The sequence below is a fragment of the Schistocerca nitens genome, chromosome 8 (assembly GCF_023898315.1).
Source record: "Schistocerca nitens isolate TAMUIC-IGC-003100 chromosome 8, iqSchNite1.1, whole genome shotgun sequence".
NCBI classification, from domain to species: domain Eukaryota; kingdom Metazoa; phylum Arthropoda; class Insecta; order Orthoptera; family Acrididae; genus Schistocerca; species Schistocerca nitens.
The window spans coordinates 341,138,161-341,159,405 of record NC_064621.1 but is presented as its reverse complement, the minus strand read 5'-3'; the positions used below and the strand labels follow the sequence as shown (position 1 = coordinate 341,159,405).

The window sequence follows — 21,245 nt, the reverse complement described above, 5'->3', positions numbered from 1 at the left end:
CTAGCAGAAGATGTGGTTTTTAATTTTTTTTTTCTTGGGTGAATTTGTATGATGGCACTCTATTGATTGCCTCTTCATCTCTAGTGAAAAATGATGGAGCCATGTTTCATCACCTGTCACAGTTCTTCCAAGAAATTCATCTCCACCATTCTCGTACTGTTCCAAAAGTTCGCTGCATACTGTTTTTCTTGTTTCTTTGTGAGCCACTGTCAACATCCTGGGAACCAACCTGGCACAAACCTTTTTAGTGCCAACACTTTCAGTATTCTGCAAACACTTCCTTCCTCTATCCCAAGGTAGCGTGACAGTTCGTTCACTGTGATGCGTCTCTCAGCAGTCACCAGTTCGTTAACTCTCTGCACATTGTCTGGAGTGTATGCAGTACGAGGCCCGCTGCGAGGACAATCCTCAATATTTCCGTGCCCGCTTTCATCGCGTAACCTGCTTGCCCGCCGACTAACTGTAATGCGATCGACAGCAGCATTTCCATACACCTTTTTCAACCTCTTGTGGATGTTTCCCATTGTCTCGTTTTCACAGAACAGGAATTCTATGAAAGCACGTTGCTTCTGACGAACGTCAAGTGTAGCAGCCATCTTGAAGACATGCTGTGATGGCGTCACTTATGGGAACAGGTTGGACTAAGTTTGAAAACAAGCGGGAAGGATGTATCTACACACTATAAAACTTTCACACATGCAGAATGAAAACTGTATTTTTACAAAAATAGTGTGAATTTCTTTTGGAGTGACCCTCATATTACAAATCAGGCACGTGCAACGCACATACGTCAATACAATTTTGTGTGACCACTCAACGAGAGAGTTTTCTAAACAAATGGGATATCTCATAAATTGTGATTAATTTGGGGTAAAATTATTTTATGTGACCTCGTTGGTTTAAAGGAATGTGTTATGCCACATTCACAATAAAGGATCAGTATGTTAAAATAGCCTACGGAGTTTGAATTCGACCGCACCTTAGCGAGAAACACAATTCTCAGCGCAGGCACGAACATGATAAAGAAATGTGGGTTTACTAGTAGATATACTAAACCTTCCCTCTATAGCCCCTCTATAGTGGGTGAATCACCTAACGCTTGCGCTGCAAATATTGTGGAAATGGAAAGTGCTATTGATGTGCGTTTTTCACAGACTGGTGTGGTATTCAAGGCTCGTATTGTTAGCCAATAAACAGATTGTAATAATACATAGAAAGTACTTTATGTGCAAACATAGCTACAGTCCGGAACCACGCGACCGCTACGGTCGCAGGTTCGAATCCTGCCTCGGGCATGGATGTGTGTGATGTCCTTAGGTTAGTTAGGTTTAAGTAGTTCTAAGTTCTAGGGGACTTATGACCTCAGCAGTTGATTCCCATAGTGCTCAGAGCCATTTGAACCATTTGTGCAAACATACATTTTTTTTCAATTGGAACAATTCCTGTCGACATTAACAAAGTAAACGTAGGGTAAATCAGAATGTCAGTGGTGGTTGCAGCATTCTATAATCCGTTCATTATAAGAATAAACGCGATGATTGGTCAGAATCCGCAACACACATACGCTGGGGTTGTTACGCTCTTGGAAGTAGGTCCGATTTATGTATTAGGTATCGTATCACTAAGTTACGTTAAATGAAACTTTAAGATAGTCTGATGTATTAACAGCCATCAACGTTTTTCTTAATCACTCTTTAGTTACGTAGTTTTTATTTAAAAAATCGTGTTCAGTCACAGCCTCTGCAGCGTTGTGCTCTGATTGTCGCGCTATTAATACGCAGTATGAAAATTGTTGAGGCTGCTTCCTGTTCTGAGTGAAAAGCGCGTGTAGAACAAGGTTACAAAGTGCCGAGAAATAGTTTCTTCTTAATGTTTTTCATAAATTTACAGAAAACATCGGCTTTGAAGTTTTACCATTGTTGTATATTACTGCAGTTGATAAAAAAACCTGCAAGGAACGCGTAGCGCAGTCTGTAGCCAATTGCAATATGACTATGGTTGTTAGAGCGGTGTTTCTAATCTCCCCGATGCTATTTTTTTTCTTGTTCAATTTGAAATACCTACATCTCGTAATTATAAAACTCATCATCATTTTTTTATGAATAATGCACGTCGTCTTGTTTCTAATTACATACTGGACGCGAAATTCCTGTTTCCATTTCAAATACAAATTCTTAATTGTCAATGTTTTATGAAACACTGTTCATAAACGTTGTTTAAATTAAGAAAACATAGTTAAGTTTTTTAAGGCAAAAATGAAAAACCAAATCCTCTTTATTTGGACCATGTCAATCGTTTTATACCACAGACGTAGATATGTGTCGTAGAAACATGAAAAACAATCGTTTTCACAGCACCGAGCACATAATGCAAATGCTGCATTTTTACATTTGCTACTGTACCATTACAAATATGCACCCAACAGAACCGATCTAGAGCCATGCTGCAGGATTTGGCCCGAGAAATAACGAAGCCGCCAGACGTACTGGAACTAATGCACGCACCTTTTTCACACGTCACTGCCGAACGCTGAAGGAATATCGAACGGCTCGTCATAAAAGAAGAAGAGAAAATGCTGCGCCTGGTCGGCTTCGTGGATTCTGTAGTTGGTAGGCTCGTTATCAAGGTAGCAAGTGACACTTCCAGAGCTGACATGTATTTCTCGGATTCGGATAAGTAAGGAGCTAAGAGATTACCAGACGACTGACTGTAATTAATACCTTCACTGGCTTCAATATTTAACTGTACGGTGAAATAATTCAATACTCTCTTACGCTACACACAGCTTATGCAGAAAAATTACGCTGAGGTTAAGTCAGGAACTTTCATCATCATTCTTGTTTTTAATTACAATAGTACGGTAGCTAAAAGCGATAACGTGTTGCGATTTTCATCTAGTCGTCTAAGGAGCGTATTGTGGGAGATTTGCAGTGTATTATTTCATTCTCCTTAAAAATTAAATGACATTCGAAGCTGTATTACTCTTCTGCTCGTGTGCTTTTACGTGTGAACTGCAGCTGGCCACGTCACTGCAGGCTAGCTGTACCAGCTGGCCTGCCGGTGCTGCCCAAGTTAAATGCGCCGGTAAAGCTGTTGTCCCGTATTATCGCTAAGTCGATGTGCGCGTAACGCACAGCACAAAACGTACCCTTATTATCGTACAGTACTCGAGACAGCTTCGCTGCAGTCCCACGTGAAACGGAAACCCACTGAGGTTCCAGAAAACGCGGAAGAATACATAGTGCAATGTTTACATCAGGTTTATTCTTATGATGAACGGATTACAATGCGAGTTGTTTACAAGATTATCGTTGTTTGAAAATTCCGCGCACCGACACTTGTACAGAACCTGTGCAAGTACACACTAAAGAACAACACCAATGCATGCACTGGTTATGTAGATTCTGACCAGTAACGAGAAAGTTGACCAGGTTGTGTTCACGCTACCAGTCTAGTATGGAACGACTGCTGCATATGTGCTAGCATTTCAGCGGAGCTGTCCGAGCAGGCTGCAGTAATACGTCGTTGCACATCATCGGATGTATTTGGTACGTCCTTGTAGAGAGCATCTTTCAGTTTTCCCCACAGGAAGAAGTCAACAGGCGTCGAATGTGGGGAATGGGCTAGCCAAGGTACGGATCCTCTGTGTCCAATCCAATGATTTGGGAAAAATTAGTGAAGACATGCTGTAGTACCTCGTGGACTATGGGCTGGACAGTCATCATGTTGGTACCACAGATCCTACTAGTCTGCAGAGGAACATCTCTTGCATCCACTGAAGATGTTTTGTTAGGAGGTTGAGTGTTTATTCCGTCTATGAAAAACGCGCCTATTAGCTAATATTTCACTATAACACACCACACGTGTACACTCCATGGATGCTGACGTTCCATCTGACGAAGACAAAGTGGTTACAACAGACCAGTAGTGCATGTTTTGCCAGTTTACCTGGCCATAATTTGTAAATGTGGATTTGTAAATATGGCTTCGTCACTAAACAGGAGACATGATACATCTGTAGTATACTGTCTTAATGCCCAAATACAGAAGTTAACAGGATTCTCATAATTGTTTCCGCACATCTCTTAATGGAGAGAGATTGGACAGGGATGAAATCAATGTCGCTGGAGAATGCGTAGGACACTTTCCTAACACATGCCACTTCCTCGTGCAATTGAGCGGAACATGCATATCGACTGCAACAGCAGCAAGAACATTAATTTCCTGCTCTTCTGTTACTTGTTTCCTTCCGTCACTTTGTCTACGTGTTACACTACTACATTCACATAACTGGTTGAAGAGGTTGATAAATAGTTGCTGAGATGGTTGACATCTATTGGAATATCCATCTGCATACATCACACAAGAACGAACTGCATTCCTCCTACACTCTCCACACACCATGAGTATGTTGACTTTTTGTGCACTGGCAATTACCAACATTTACTCAGGACCTATTGCTTGGACTGTAATACACTAAGTGACTAGCAAATTGCAATACACTCAGGGAACACACAAACACACTGTAAGTAAATATAAAAACATTGTACCTAGCACCTAGTAGGTTGAATGGCACAAAAAAGTGTCGGTGTGGAAACTTTTCAAAACACAATATCTCATAAACGACTCGTACTAGAATCCTCCAGCAAACATCATTGACATTCAAATTTCACTACTTTTAGTTTGTTAATGTCAATAGGCATTGTTCCATTTAAAAAGCTCAATTGCACGAGGAAGTGGCATGTGTTAGAGACGTGTCATGCAAGGATAACTAAATTTTATAGTTGTCACCAATACTCCACTTTACAGTGGGGAGGGGGTGGTGGGTTAGGCACAGCTTGCTTCACCCATCCTCTCACACCCTTTTTGTAAACATCTTAGTTTCTTCTCATTTAAGAACTTCTGTCAATTTAGAATTGTTTATTGTTGCCCCTATTGTTGATACAAAACTTTAAATATTTTGTATGTAGTTTCTCAGTTCGTCAGAGTTTATTTCTGATATATTTGTATTACGTGTAATTTTGAAAAACAAAATACCATCAGTCTCTCTGCTGTTTAGTGAAGTGAAACCCTCCAATCCTTCCTCCCAGGCTAGAACTCAGAAGTGGAAGTCCATATGCCATTCTACTAGTGCAGACACAAATCACCATTCTCCAATCAAAACAAACAAAGTTTACCTGTAGCTGGCCTGGAAGGCTGCTCACATTTTCTGCTCATGGTAACAATCTGTGATAAGCCTATCAGAAATCCTGACAGCCTTCCAAGACACCGCAACCTTTCACAAGCTTCCCTCTATACTTGACTAAACAAACCACTTATATGTCAAATATAAATCATAATCAACTCTAAATACTCTTCCTAGCATTGTGCCACCTGTCTAGCTTAGCCACTCTACACTGGTGTGCAAAAGTGGGACATGACCTGCTAATGACTGGTTTCAATCATACCTAGCAGATAGGGCACAAAGAGCAGAGATAACACATACTTCAAACAGATCTAAACATTTAGTAAAACACTTAATCTATTCACACAGAGCAGTTAAATTCCCCAGTGTTTTGAACAGATCCTTACAGTGAATTATTATTCTTATGGATCTATTCAGAAGTTTGAAAATTGTGTTCATATTTTGTGCATTTGTTCCCCACAAAAGAATGCCATAGCTAAGAACTGAGAGTATATATGAATAGTACGTAACTAAAAGACACTGCATGTTATACACTGATTATAGGATTCTAAGCCCATAACATGCTGATGACATTCTGTTTGCAAGTACCTTTGTGTGTTCACACCACTTCAAGTGATAATCAATATTCATTCCTAGAAATTTTGCATTTGTTACACAGTCTATAGAGGTGCGATCTACATTTAATTTAACATTGTCATTTTCTCCCTTTGAACTGAAATTCATGGCATTAGTTTTCTTTCTGTTCAGTTTCACTTTATTGCTTAGTGACCAATCGTAAACTTCCTTGAGAGTTTCATTTGCTTTCTCTGCAAGGAGTTCTCTTGTTTTCTCACTGACTATAATATTGCTGTCATCAGTGAAGTGAATTTTTTCACCATGAGTAACACTACTGGGAAAGTCACTGATGTATGTCAGGAATATTATTGGTCCTGATATGCTACATTGTGGAACCCCTATATTAATGTATTTTGGTTCTGATAAGTGTTTTACTAAATGTTTAGATCTGTTTGAAGTATGTGTTATCTCTGCTCTTTGTGCCCTATCTGCTAGGTATGATTGAAACCAGTCATTAGCAGGTCATGTCCCACTTTTGCACACCAGTGTAGAGTGGCTAAGCTAGACAGGTGGCACAATGATAGGAAGAGTATTTAGAGTTGATTATGATTTATATTTGACATATAAGTGGTTTGTTTAGTCAAGTATAGAGGGAAGCTTGTGAAAGGTTGCGGTGTCTTGGAAGGCTGTCAGGATTTCTGATAGGCTTATCACAGATTGTTACCATGAGCAGAAAATGTGAGCAGCCTTCCAGGCCAGCTACAGGTAAACTTCGTTTGTTTTGATTGGAGAATGGTGATTTGTGTCTGCACTAGTAGAATGGCATATGGACTTCCACTTCTGAGTTCTAGCCTGGGAGGAAGGATTGGAGGGTTTCACTTCACTAAACAGCAGAGAGACTGATGGTATTTTGTTTTTCAAAATTACACGTAATACAAATATATCAGAAATAAACTCTGACGAACTGAGAAACTACATACAAAATATTTAAAGTTTTGTATCAACAATAGGGGCAACAATAAACAATTCTAAATTGACAGAAGTTCTTAAATGAGAAGAAACTGAGATGTTTACAAAAAGGGTGTGAGAGGATGGGTGAAGCAAGCTGTGCCTAACCCACCACCCCCTCCCCACTGTAAAGTGGAGTATTGGTGACAACTATAAAATTTAGTTATCCTTGCATGACACGTCTCTAAACTGACCAACTCATTTATATAGAAAATGGCAATTTTAGTCTTGCCATCCCCCTTGATAAATTTCTGTGGACTTTCTTCCACGTGTTCTTTCACAAGTTATATGAAAAAGCAAACTTCTGTGTGAGCAGAAGCAGCTGTGAAGAGATGAGAGTGAAGGGAACATGAAATTCAGTAATTCAGTAAGTTATATAAATTAAATATCATATAAATAAAAATTAAATGTATTTGAAAATAAAACGAAACAAACATTCACTACTCAGTCAGAGATGGTAATTTATGCACATTTTGGTCATTAAGCTATGGAATAGATTATGCAAAAGTTGTCTACAAAATTGTTGTTGAATGGGTGTTTCAGTCATATGTTAAAGAATTAGTTTCTACAAAACAACATCAAATACGAGCACTTTTAAAGGTACATATGTGAAATATATTGAAGCCAAGATCATAGCCATAGTAATCTGATCTTTCCCCCATGTAAGAACTGCCAAAGCCGTCCCTTCACCATACTTATAAAACAACACATTAAATATATCCTTGTTCTAAAGTCATTACAAATTCTATAAATCAAACAATTGAAAATCCAGGATGGAATGTAACAATATTATGAGAAAGTGTAAAAATGTTTTTGTTGTGCTTCTCTGTGACTCAGCAATAGAGAAGGGAAAATAGTAGGTGAATATGGACTGGGGATAAGGAATGAAAGAGGAAACTGCCTGGTAGAATTTTGTACAGAGCATGAACTAATCGTAGCTAACACTTGACTTAAGAATCATGAAAGAAAGTTATATATGTGGAAGAGACCTGGGACACTGGAAGGTTCCAGATAGATTATATAATGGTACAACAGAGATTTAGGAACCAGGTTTTAAACTGTAAGACATTTCCAGGGGCAGATGTTGATTCCTACAAGAATTTATTGGTTATGAACTGTAGATTAAAACTGAAGGAACTGCAAAAAAGTAGGAATTTAAGGAAATGGGACCTGGATAAACTGAAAGAAACAGAGGTTGTACAGAGTTTCAGCGAGAGCATTAGAGAACAACTGACATGAACAGGGGAAAGAAATACTGTAGAAGAAGAATGGATAGCTTTGAGAGATGAATAGTGAATGCAAGAGAGAATTAAGCAGGGAAAAAGAAGAGGGCTAGTATAAATCCTTGGGTAACAGAAGAGAAATTAAATTTAATTGATGAAAGGAGAAAACATAAAAATACGGTAAGCGAAGTAGATGAAAAGGAATACCAATGTCTTGAAAATGAGACTGACAGGAAGTGCAAAATGGCTAAGTAGGGAGGGCTAGAGGACAAATGCAAGAATGTAGAGGCATATATCACTAGGGGTAAGTTAGATACTTCCTACAGGAAAATTAAAGAGACCTTTGCAGAAAAGAGAACCACCAATATGAATATCAAGAGCTCAGATGTAGAACCAATTACTCCGTAAAGAAGGGAAAGCAGAAAGGTGGAAGGAGTACATAGAGGGTCTATATAAGGACGATGTAGTTCAGGGCAATATTATGGAAATGTAAGAGGATGTACATGAAAATGAAATGGGAGATACTGTGTGAAGAATTTGACAGAGCAGTGAAAGACCTAAGTCAAAACAAGGCCCCGGGAGTAGACAACATTCCATTAGAACTACTGATAGCCTTGGGAGAGCCAATCATGACAGAACTCTGCCATCTGGCGAGCAAGATGTATGAGACAGGCGAAATACACTCAGACTTTAAGAAGAATATAATAATTCCAATCCCAAAGAAAGCAGGTGCTGACAGGTGTGAAAATTATCGAACTATAGCTGATGAGGGGCAGCAGCCTTTTCAGTAGTTGCAGGGGCAACAGTCTGGATGATTGACTGATCTGGCCTTGTAACATTAACCAAAACGGCCTTGCTGTGCTGGTACTGCGAACGGCTGAAAGCAAGGGGAAACTACAGCCGTAATTTTTCCCGAGGACATGCAGCTTTACTGTATGATTAAATGATGATGGCATCCTCTTGGGTAAAATATTCCGGAGGTAAAATAGTCCCCCATTCGGACCTCCGGGCGGGGACTACTCAAGAGGACGTCGTTATCAGGAGAAAGAAAACTGGCATTCTACGGATCGGAGCGTGGAATGTCAGATCCCTTAATCGGGCAGGTAGGTTAGAAAATTTAAAAATGGAAATGGATAGGTTAAAGTTAGATATAGTGGGAATTAGTGAAGTTCGGTGGCAGGAGGAACAAGACTTTTGGTCAGGTGATTACAGGGTTATAAATACAAAATCAAATAGGGGTAATGCAGGTGTAGGTTTAATAATGAATAAAAAAATAGGAGTGCGGGTTAGCTACTACAAACAGCATAGTGAACGCATTATTGTGGCCAAGATAGACACAAAACCCATGCCTGCTACATTAGTACAAGTTTATATGCCAACTAGCTCTGCAGATGATGAAGAAATTGATGAAATGTATGACGAGATAAAAGAAATTATTCAGGTAGTGAAGGGAGACGAAAATTTAATAGTCATGGGTGACTGGATTTCGTCAGTAGGAAAAGGGAGAGAAGGAAACATAGTAGGTGAATATGGATTGGGGGGAAGAAATGAAAGAGGAAGCCGCCTTGTAGAATTTTACACAGAGCATAACTTAATCATAGCTAACACTTGGTTCAAGAATCATAAAAGAAGGTTGTATACCTGGAAGAATCCTGGAGATACTAATAGGTATCAGATAGATTATATAATGGTAAGACAGAGATTTAGGAACCAGGTTTTAAATTGTAAGACATTTCCAGGGGCAGATGTGGATTCTGGTTATGAACTGCAGATTGAAACTGAAGAAACTGCAAAAAGGTGGGAATTTAAGGAGATGGGACCTGGACAAACTGAAAGAAACAGAGTTTGTAGAGAGTTTCAAGGAGAGCATAAAGGAACAATTGACAGGAATGGGGGAAAGAAATACAGTAGAAGAAGAATGGGTAGCTCTGAGGAATGAAGTAGTGAAGGCAGCAGAGGATCAAGTAGGTAAAAAAATGAGGGCTAATAGAAATCCTTGGGTAACAGAAGAAATATTGAATTTAATTGATGAAAGGAGAAAATATAAAAATGCAGTAAATGAAGCAGGCAAAAAGGAATACAAACGTCTCAAAAATGAGATCGACAGAAAGTGCAAAATGGCTAAGCAGGGATGGCTAGAGGACAAATGTAAGGATGTAGAGGCTTGTCTCACTAGGGGTAAGATAGATACTGCCTACAGGAAAATTAAAGAGACCTTTGGAGAGAAGAGAACCACTTGTATGAATATCAAGAGCTCAGATGGCAACCCAGTTCTAAGCAAAGAAGGGAAGGCAGAAAGGTGGAAGGAGTATATAGAGGGTTTATACAAGGGTGATGTACTTGAGGACAATATTATGGAAATGGAAGAGGATGTAGATGAAGATGAAATGGGAGATAAGATACTGCGTGAAGAGTTTGACAGAGCACTGAAAGACCTGAGTCGAAACAAGGCCCCGGGAGTAGACAACATTCCTTTAGAACTACTGATGGCCTTGGGAGAGCCAGTCATGACAAAACTCTACCATCTGGTGAGCAAGATGTATGAGACAGGCGAAATACCCACAGACTTCAAGAAGAATATAATAATTCCAATACCAAAGAAAGCAGGTGTTGACAGATGTGAAAATTACCGAACTATCAGTTTAATAAGTCACAGCTGCAAAATACTAACACGAATTCTTTACAGACAAATGGAAAAACTAGTAAAAGCCAACCTCGGGGAAGATCAGTTTGGATTCCGTAGAAATATTGGAACACGTGAGGCAATACTGACCTTACGACTTACCTTAGAAGAAAGATTAAGGAAAGGCAAACCTACGTTGCTAGCATTTGTAGGCTTAGAGAAAGCTTTTGACAACGTTAACTGGAATACTCTCTTTCAAATTCTGAAGGTGGCAGGGGTAAAATACAGGGAGCGAAAGGGTATTTACAATTTGTACAGAAACCAGATGGCAGTTATAAGAGTCGAGGGGCATGAAAGGGAAGCAGTGGTTGGGAAAGGAGTGAGACAGGGTTGTGGCCTCTCCCCGATGTTATTCAATCTGTATATTGAGCAAGCAGTAAAGGAAACAAAAGAAAAATTCGGAGTAGGTATTAAAATTCATGGAGAAGAAGTAAAAACTTTGAGGTTCGCCGATGACATTGTAATTCTGTCAGAGACAGCAAAGGACTTGGAAGAGCAGTTGAACGGAATGGACAGTGTCTTGAAAGGAGGATATAAGATGAACATCAACAAAAGCAAAACGAGGATAATGGAATGTAGTCAAATTAAGTTGGGTGATGCTGAGGGAATTAGATTAGGAAATGAGACACTTAAAGTAGTAAAGGAGTTTTGCTATTTAGGGAGTAAAATAACTGATGATGGTCAAAGTAGAGAGGATATAAAATGTAGACTGGCAATGGCAAGGAAAGCGTTTCTCAAGAAGAGAAATTTGTTAACATCGAGTATAGATTTAAGTGTCAGGAAGTCGTTTCTGAAAGTATTTGTATGGAGTGTAGCCATGTATGGAAGTGAAACATGGACGAAAACCAGTTTGGACAAGAAGAGAATAGAAGCTTTCGAAATGTGGTGCTACAGAAGAATGCTGAAGATAAGGTGGGTAGATCACGTAACTAATGAGGAGGTATTGAATAGGATTGGGGAGAAGAGAAGTTTGTGGCACAACTTGACCAGAAGAAGGGATCGGTTGGTAGGACATGTTTTGAGGCATCAAGGGATCACAAATTTAGCATTGGAGGGCAGCGTGGAGGGTAAAAATCGTAGAGGGAGACCAAGAGATCAATACACTAAGCAGATTCAGAAGGATGTAGGTTGCAGTAGGTACTGGGAGATGAAGAATCTTGCACAGGATAGAGTAGCATGGAGAGCTGCATCAAACCAGTCTCAGGACTGAAGACCACAACAACAACAGGAGCTTCCAAGGAACATTCTCTGAATTAGTATTGCTTATTGAAGGTTATTATGCCCAGATAGTATTAGGAACAGGAAGTTGTTTGAAACTGGAAGTGAATATCAATGAAATCCTAATTCCAGCCTGGAATGTTTATTGTGAGGACAGGTTAGCTGCCAGTGGTGGTGGTCTATTTATTGCAGTAACGAATTTGATAAACTCTAGTGAGGTTATCATGGATTTGGAACATGAATTAATCTGGTTGAAGTTAAGCATCAAAGGTCAGTGAAAAATGGTAATCAAATGATTTTATTGATTGTCTGGCTCAGGAACTTTAGTGGTAGAGTGCTTCAGAGAGATCTTGTAACATATTGTTAATAATTTACCTGGTCATGTTGTTGTGCTGGAGGGTTACTTTGACTCGCCAGGTATAGATTGGTAGAGTCACATTATCAAAACTGGTGCCAGGGGTTCACGTGACATTATTCTGAATATCTTGTCCAAAAATTACTTCAAGCAGATAGTTAAAGAACCAACTCATGAAGGTAATGTCTTAGACCTCCTAACAACAAATAGACATGAACTCACTGAGTCAGTTAATGTACTGGTAAAGAAAGGCATCAGTGATCATAAGGCTGTGATAGCATCTATGAGTACGGGTCTTACAAGGATTATTCAGAAAGGCTAGAATGATATTTTTGCTTAGCAAGAGTGACAGGATACAAACTGCAGAGTATGTGAGTAGTCACCATCAAATATTTGGTGATGAGAACAAAGATGAGGAGCACAAATGGAAAAAATTCTAAACCATCATTCAACAAGCCTTAGTCGATTATGTTCTGGGCAAGGTCTTAAGTCATGGGAAAGACCCACCATGGTTTAACAGCTGTATTAGAAAACTGCTACGTACTGTATACAAAGAGAGCTTCATCACAGATTCTAGAGAAGTCAAAATCTAATTGACAAATAAAAGCTGAATGAAACCACAATGAGTGTAAAGAGAGCAATGAGAGAAGCATTCAGTGTCTTTGAAAGTAAAATTCTGTCAACCAATCTGAGATAAAACCGTAAGACATTTTGGTCCTATGTAAAATCAGTAGGCAGTTTTAAATGCTCTATTCATTCACTCAGTGACCATACCGGCACTGAAATTGATGTTAACAGAGAGAAGGCTGAAATACTGAATTCGGTCTTCCAAAACTTTTTCACCATGTAAGATCGTAGCTTGATCCTTCCTGTCTACCACTGTATGAATGTCAAAATGGCAGATATTGAGATAGTCAATCACAGAATAGAAAAGCATCTACAATCACTTAGTTGTGGAATGGCATCAGGGCCATATGAGAACCCATAAGAATCTACAAAAATTATGCAAAAGAACTTGCTCATCTTCTATCAGTAGTTTGTCGTAGAACAGTGGAGCAACAGAGGGTACCTAGCAACTTGAAAATAATGTACATCATTCCTGTTTTCGAGGAGGACAGATGCACATAATTATAGAACTATATCATTGGCATCAATCTGTTGCAGAATTATGGAACAATGTTTTATGCTCCAGAATTATGATATTTTTGAAGAACAAAAATCTCCTCTATCAAAACCAAAATGGATTCTGAAAACAGAGTGCTTGCAAAACTCAGCCCACTCTGTTCCTGTATGAGATCCATAGCACTGCAGACAAAGGCACTCAGGTTGATGCCATATTACTTGACTTCTGGAAGGCATTGACACCATCTTGAACTGCCAGTTAGTGAAAAAATCTGAACTTATCAAGTATTGGACCAGATTTGTGACTGACTGGATTTGAGATTTCCTTGCAGATAGAACTCAAGTAGTCACTCTTAATGGAATGAAACTGACAGATGTAGACGTGATTTCCAGAGTACCCCCAGGAAGTGTGATAGGACTGTTACTATTAATAACATATATAAATGATCTAGTAGAAAGCATTGAAAGCTCTTTAAGACTGCTTGCAGATGATGTGATTGTCCATAAGAATGTAGCAGTGCCAGGAGACAGCATAATTTGCAGAATGACCTGCAGAGGACTGATGAATTGCACTGGCTGTGGCAGTTAACCATGAATGTAAATAAATGTAACATATTGCAGATACATAGGAAAAGAAATTCACTACTGTACAGTTACACTATTGGTGACAAATTGCTGGAAACAGTATTTGCAGTAAAATTTCTAGCAGTAATTATCCAGAGAAACAAGTGGCATGACCCATTAAAACAAATAGTAGGAAAAGCAGATGCCAGACTGAGATTCATAGGAACAATCTTAAGGAAACATAACTCATCCTTGGAAGAACTGAAACAAGGCATTAGTTTGAATGATTCTTGAGTATTGTTCATTGGTATGGGATCCCTATCAGATAGGAATTATAGAAGAAATAGAGAAGATATCATGAAGAGCAGTGTTGTTTGCTGCAGTATCATTTAGTCAGCATGAGAGAGTTACATAGATCCCCAACAAACTCAGTTGACAGACATTGCAAGAGAGACATTGTTCAGCATGGACAGGTTTACTATTTGAATATCAAGAGAGCACTTTCCAGGAAGAGTTGAACAACTTATTATTTCCCTAAAAAGACTGTCACAATATAAGCTTTTGGTCATCCAGGCCTTTGTCGAAAATAGATGACAGTCTCACAAACACACACACACAACTCACATGCACATGACTGCAGCCTCTGGCAGCTGAAAGCACACTGTGCAAGAGTGCAAGGATCCTTCCCAACAACACCAGCTTTTCTGAATTGCACAGGTGGTAACTTTCCGTCCTTCACATCCTTCGTTAGTCACTGTCCTCACCCATCCAGCCCCTTCCCTGTTCCCATTCCAACACTACACAGCCATCATTCCACCACCACACCCAGTCTTTTATTTATCTCTTTTTCCACTACTACCCCCCCCCCCCCCCTCTATCCATGTCTTCCCTATCCTCCACCTAACCTGCAGCACTTCACTGTCCATCACCCCCACCATACTATCCCTCCCCGTCCCAGCCCTGGCCTCCTCATTACCCCCACCCAGTCACCACACCCATCATGCACTGGTGCTGCTGCTCACAGTGTGGTTTCAGTTGCCTGAAACTGCAGTTGTGTGTGTGAGTTGCATGTGTATGAGTGTGTGTTCATGTGTATGTGTTTCTATTGTTGACAAAGGCCAATGGCCAAAAGCTTTAATTGTGGAAGTCTTTTTGTTATGCCTATCTGCAACTCAACATCTCCACTATATGGTGAGTAGCAACTTTCCTTCTCATAATACTGTTATACACAAAAGAAAGTTACAATTAGGTAAGGCAAGCATGTGTGATTGAAAGGGGGACAATACAAAAAACAATAATAATTGCTACAAGAGTGAGGAATACATTATTGCCTCACATCCAGTATTGTACTTTTCAGGTTATGCAGAAAACAACAAGTAATGTTAGTACAGTAAACAATTTATACTTCATTGTTTGCTTGCAAAGCAATTCCAATAACATACCCTATCTCAAAACGTAGGCATTGTGCTCCACTTTGATTAAATAGGTAATTAAACATCGTTTGTCTTGTTTTTTTTTTTTTTGCCAGTTGGTCTAAATACAGAAAACTGCAACCTGTCAATTTTGGTAAGATTTTTTTATTCCCATAAAACAGTTTTCTTCAGATGGGGCATGCAGACGTTACTTATTTATTTTCATAGTATGATGTTCAATAGTGGCTCCGTGATAAGAAGATAAGTAATAGTCTTCCATGTGTCACCATGAGTGATATTTATATGGCAAGATGTGTTAACAAATGAATTTCATAAATTACTAAAAAATTATGGGTGGCATTTTAGTTAGTCTCTCACTGGCTGGTATGTGTTTGTATTCAATATGCAATCACAATTCTACAATATCTGAAAATACACTCCTGGAAATGGAAAAAAGAACACATTGACACCGGTGTGTCAGACCCACCATACTTGCTCCGGACACTGCGAGAGGGCTGTACAAGCAATGATCACACGCACGGCACAGCGGACACACCAGGAACCGCGGTGTTGGCCGTCGAATGGCGCTAGCTGCGCAGCATTTGTGCACCGCCACCGTCAGTGTCAGCCAGTTTGCCGTGGCATACGGAGCTCCATCGCAGTCTTTAACACTGGTAGCATGCCGCGACAGCGTGGACGTGAACCGTATGTGCAGTTGATGGACTTTGAGCGAGGGCGTATAGTGGGCATGCGGGAGGCCGGGTGGACGTACCGCCGAATTGCTCAACACGTGGGGCGTGAGGTCTCCACAGTACATCGATGTTGTCGCCAGTGGTCGGCGGAAGGTGCACGTGCCCATCGACCTGGGACCGGACCGCAGCGACGCACGGATGCACGCCAAGACCGTAGGATTCTACGCAGTGCCGTAGGGGACTGCACCGCCACTTCCCAGCAAATTAGGGACACTGTTGCTCCTGGGGTATCGGCGAGGACCATTCGCAACCGTCTCCATGAAGCTGGGCTACGGTCCCGCACACCGTTAGGCCGTCTTCCGCTCATGCCCCAACATCGTGCAGCCCGCCTCCAGTGGTGTCGCGACAGGCGTGAATGGAGGGACGAATGGAGACGTGTCGTCTTCAGCGATGAGAGTCGCTTCTGCCTTGGTGCCAATGATGGTCATATGCATGTTTGGCGCCGTGCAGGTGAGCGCCACAATCAGGACTGCATACGACCGAGGCACACAGGGCCAACACCCGGCATCATGGTGTGGGGAGCGATCTCCTACACTGGCCGTACACCACTGGTGATCGTCGAGGGGACACTGAATAGTGCACGGTACATCCAAACCGTCATCGAACCCATCGTTGTACCATTCCTAGACCGGCAAGGGAACTTGCTGTTCCAACAGGACAATGCACGTCCGCATGTATCCCGTGCCACCCAACGTGCTCTAGAAGGTGTAAGTCAACTACCCTGGCCAGCAAGATCTCCGGATCTGTCCCCCATTGAGCATGTTTGGGACTGGATGAAGCGTCGTCTCACGCGGTCTGCACGTCCAGCACGAACGCTGGTCCAACTGAGGCGCCAGGTGGAAATGGCATGGCAAGCCGTTCCACAGGACTACATCCAGCATCTCTACGATCGTCTCCATGGGAGAATAGCAGCCTGCATTGCTGCGAAAGGTGGATATACACTGTACTAGTGCCGACATTGTGCATGCTCTGTTGCCTGTGTCTATGTGCCTGTGGTTCTGTCAGTGTGATCATGTGATGTATCTGACCCCAGGAATGTGTCAATAAAGTTTCCCCTTCCTGGGACAATGAATTCACGGTGTTCTTATTTCAATTTCCAGGAGTGTATTATAAGTGTTGTTTTCTGAAGCATCTTCCAGTTTGCTTATTGTAGCACTGGGAGATGTGTATTCCTGTGCATTGAAGCTGGTACATGACAAAATGTATCATTTTTTAATTTTAAATTGCATGCCATTTCGTTCTTATTATGGTAGTGAGTTTCTAAATATTTCTGCACTTACTTTTGATAACTTATATGTTCTTTGACATTACTTTCATTTTGATTTCAGGTGCAATGCTAATGGCAATATATCTGAAGGGTCTTACAAAGAAAGAAACAATTAGTCTAACTACTTCAATGATTGAATCAGGTATAACAGGAAATATTGATGTTCTTAATTTTGTGTTATAAAACATTAAAACTGAGAAAGCTCTATTACCTGGTTTCATATTATTTATGGCTGTTTTGCATGTAACATATCTGTTTCAGAGTAGGTTGTTTTTTCATGTACACAGAGTGTTTCTACTAACTTAAGAACTTTCCTGGAAAAGCTGTATTCAAATTCAATTTTTTGCAATGTTGTCAGACAGAGTATAGAACATGAATTAAATTTACATTTTTGTATAATGTAAATCAGACCAGTATGTAAGAAAAGCGGAAAGAAACATATAAGAAATAAATAACATCACAGTAGAATAAGATGACTAATGCGATAATAATAATGACTGTATCTCTTCGTGTATGTGTGTCTGTGTGTTGTGTGTGTCAGGAGAGAGAGAGAGAGAGGGGGGGGGGGAGGGGGGGAGGGAAAGAGAGAGAGCAAGCACTTTACATGTTGCTGTCATACAGATGAAAAGCTGAAGTATTGTTTCATATCATTTTTGTTTATTTTTCCTCAAGTCAAATGTCAAATCTTGTGTACTATTATCCCTAACATTGAGATTGAGATTTATCCATCCTCATTAATGACCTTTTCTCTGTAATGGGTACTGTTTCACCATTCACAACAGACACTCATAAATCATTGATCCATGTTGATGAAATATATCTTACATGAAATAATCAAACAACGGAAAATCCAGGATTGATTGTAACAATATTATGGAAGCGAATAATGTCAGAAAAGGCTTTTTATATTTATTGATGATGTTATGAAAAATATAGATTGCTACTCACTGTATTGATGACATATTGAGTTGCAGAGAGGCACAACAAAGAGGCCTGAGTGAGCTTTCAGCCAAAGCCTTCTTTAGAAAAGAAACACACACATTCACACAAGTGAGCACACCTCACTCACACACACATGGCCATTATATCTGACCGCTTTGACCAGACTGCAACTGTGCTGAACAGAAGTGGTAATCCAGAATGCAGTGGGGAAGGAAAGGGATAGCAGAGTAGATGGGTGAGGGAACTGAGCAGTGCCTGGCAGAACATACAGGGACTAGATGATGGCAAGACCAAAATGCCATGCATAGTGTCTGAAGGCTGTGGAGGAGGAAGGGGGAGAAGGGTTGCAGAAAAGGTGAGGAGGAGAGGAAAATATTGGTGTATGTGGCAGCAGAGAGTGGTGTACAATAAAAGTGAAGGGACATTGAGGAGGAGAGGAAAATATTGGTGTATGTGGCAGCAGAGAGTGGTGTACAATAAAAGTGAGGGGACATGAACTGGGAGGAGGTGATAGGGCAGAGGTAGTGGAAACTGTTGGGTGGAGGATGTTGGGACAGTAGTTTACTGTAGGTTGAGGTTGGGATGGTTTCAGGAGCAGAGAATGTGTTTTAAGGATAGCTCCCATCTCTGCAGTTCAGAAAAGTTGTTGGAGGCAGGATCCAGATGGCATGGATTGTGAAGCAGCCATTGAAATCAAGAATGTTATGTTGAGCTACATTTTATGGCACAGGGTGGTCCACTTGGGTCTTGGCCACTGTTTTGTGGTGGCCACTCATCCTGGTGGACAACTTGTTGGCTGTCATACCAATATAAAAAGTTGTGCAGTGGTGACAGCAGAGCTGGTATATGCCATGGTTACTTTCACAGGTGACCCTGCCTCTGATGGGTTACCTGTAACAGCACTGCAATGGGAGGTGCTGGCTGGATGATCTGGGAGTGGTTTAGGGACAGACTAGGACTTTGTGAAGGCTGGGTGGGCAAATGTAACAGCACTTTATGAGGTATGGTAAGCATCTTGGGTAAAAAGTGCCTCATTTCAGAGCATAACAATAGATATTCAAAGCCCTGGGGAAGCATGTGGTACAGTTGTTCCAGTCCAGGTTGGTACTGGAAGACAAAGGGTGCTTCTTCATAGCTGGTTCTTGGAGATGGTGGGAGGATTGGAGGAGTGTGTGGATATGGGACAGGAAATCTGTGGTCATGGTCTGGGGATAGTGCCTCTCTGTGAAGACCTTTGTGAGACCTTCAGCATACTGGGCAAGGATGTTCTTGTCACTGCAGATACCCCATCCCCAGGTGACCAGGCTGTACGCAAACAATGTTTTGTGTGTAAGGGATGGCAGCTATGAAAGGCAGTTTCTTCTTTGGTGGTTGGTGAGTTTAATGTTGACAGAGGTGTGAATGGAGCTATCAGAGAGGAGGAGGTCAATGTCCTGGAAGGTGGAGTGCTGTGTTGAGGAGGACAACCTACTTACCCCACATGTTCCACTGAAAATTTTGTGCCCCCTGAGTCCTATCATCTCCTCCCAATTCCAATCCAATTTCCCTTATTGTGCACTGCTCTCTCCCAAGGCAACAGTTGTCCTTTTCCCCTTCCCTGCTACTCTTCTTTTCCACCTCTTTTCCCCATCCCACTCTGGACTGCTACTTCCATTTGAAACAGTTGCATTCTGGCAGGTGCAGCAAGAAATGATGGTTATGTGTGCATGAGGTGTGTCTGCTTATGTGAATGCATGTGTGTTTTCTTTCTGAGGAAGGCTTTGGATGAACTCTTAATATGTAACAGTATTTTCATTGTGCCCCTCTGCAACTCAAAGTGTCATCTTTATGGTGAGAAGCAATCTGTCCTTTTCATAATATTGTTGATATTCTGACCTGAAATTTCCATTGTTTTACATTTATTAATAAGTTAAAAATTTAATTTAACATGAAATTTTGCTTAAACTATACCAGGTGACATGATGCAGTGGGAGAAGGACTGGACTCTTGTGGACAAGCATAGTACTGGTGGTGTTGGAGACAAAGTGTCACTTCCACTTGCTCCTGCTTTGGCTGCATGTGGCTGTAAGGTACCCATGGTTTCAGGCCGAGGCCTGGAAATCACTGGAGGGACACTTGACAAACTTGAGAGCATTCCAGGTAATGGAGCACATTTCTAATGACAAGCATTCAAGATATAATAACTTTACAAACAATATTTTACATGGAAACTTCCTAATAGATGAAAAATGGTTGCTAGAGCAGGTCTCAAACTGAGAAGCATGCTTTTAATGATCAACTTGACATGCAGAATGACATCCTAAGTTCTGCATTTGTGCTCTGAGCAGTGTGTTTCATCCTGTGACTGTTGTCGTACCTCTTAAAGAATGATGCAGTCTTCACAGTAATGTGAGGAACATTCTGAATGATCTGCCTGTTATCATTCTCACTTAATAGTTAATGTTATGGTCTGAATGGATGTAGCACTACCCTATAATGTCTATGTGATTTATTTTTCCAAAGTCTCTCAACAACGTCACCAAAGGAGCGTTCAGGGGATCCAGACCAACCCCCCCCCCCCCCTTCCACCTCACCTTGTGAAATTGCACACCACCTAGTTGCCATGTAGTGGGTGATCAGAAAGTTTGTGTTTGAGGGCATTGCTGCAACACGTATACAATGTAGTGTGATGCCAACGTGGGTATGTAAGCACCGACATGTGAGAAAGGGATCAGTGTGGCATGCATGTCTTTCCAGCGTGCACGTGGTAAATGTGGAAACGAGTTGTGGTGACATAATTACCAAATGCATCCAAATAGGACCAACATGCTCTTATTATCTTCTTGTTTTCCAAAGAGCAAACAACGGCAGACATCCATTGGAGAATGATAAATGTGTCTGAGGCAGCATGTTTGTTGAACTCTACTTTTGTGAATGATGTGAAAGGGGTGCTGCTGCTTCATGATTACGCCTGTCCCCA

At 40.9% G+C, this 21,245-nt stretch overlaps 1 protein-coding gene across 1 annotated transcript in view; it reads left to right on the top strand.

The window, feature by feature from the left end:
• The window catches only part of LOC126199142 (thymidine phosphorylase-like), a 211,738-nt gene that overhangs the window by 121,136 nt on the left and 69,357 nt on the right, over positions 1–21,245 (top strand). Inside the window, exons 3-4 of the mRNA XM_049935898.1 lie at positions 17,406–17,486; positions 20,240–20,425. Of these exons, the coding sequence (XP_049791855.1) occupies positions 17,406–17,486; positions 20,240–20,425 (267 nt within the window). The remainder of the gene's footprint in view (positions 1–17,405; positions 17,487–20,239; positions 20,426–21,245) is intronic.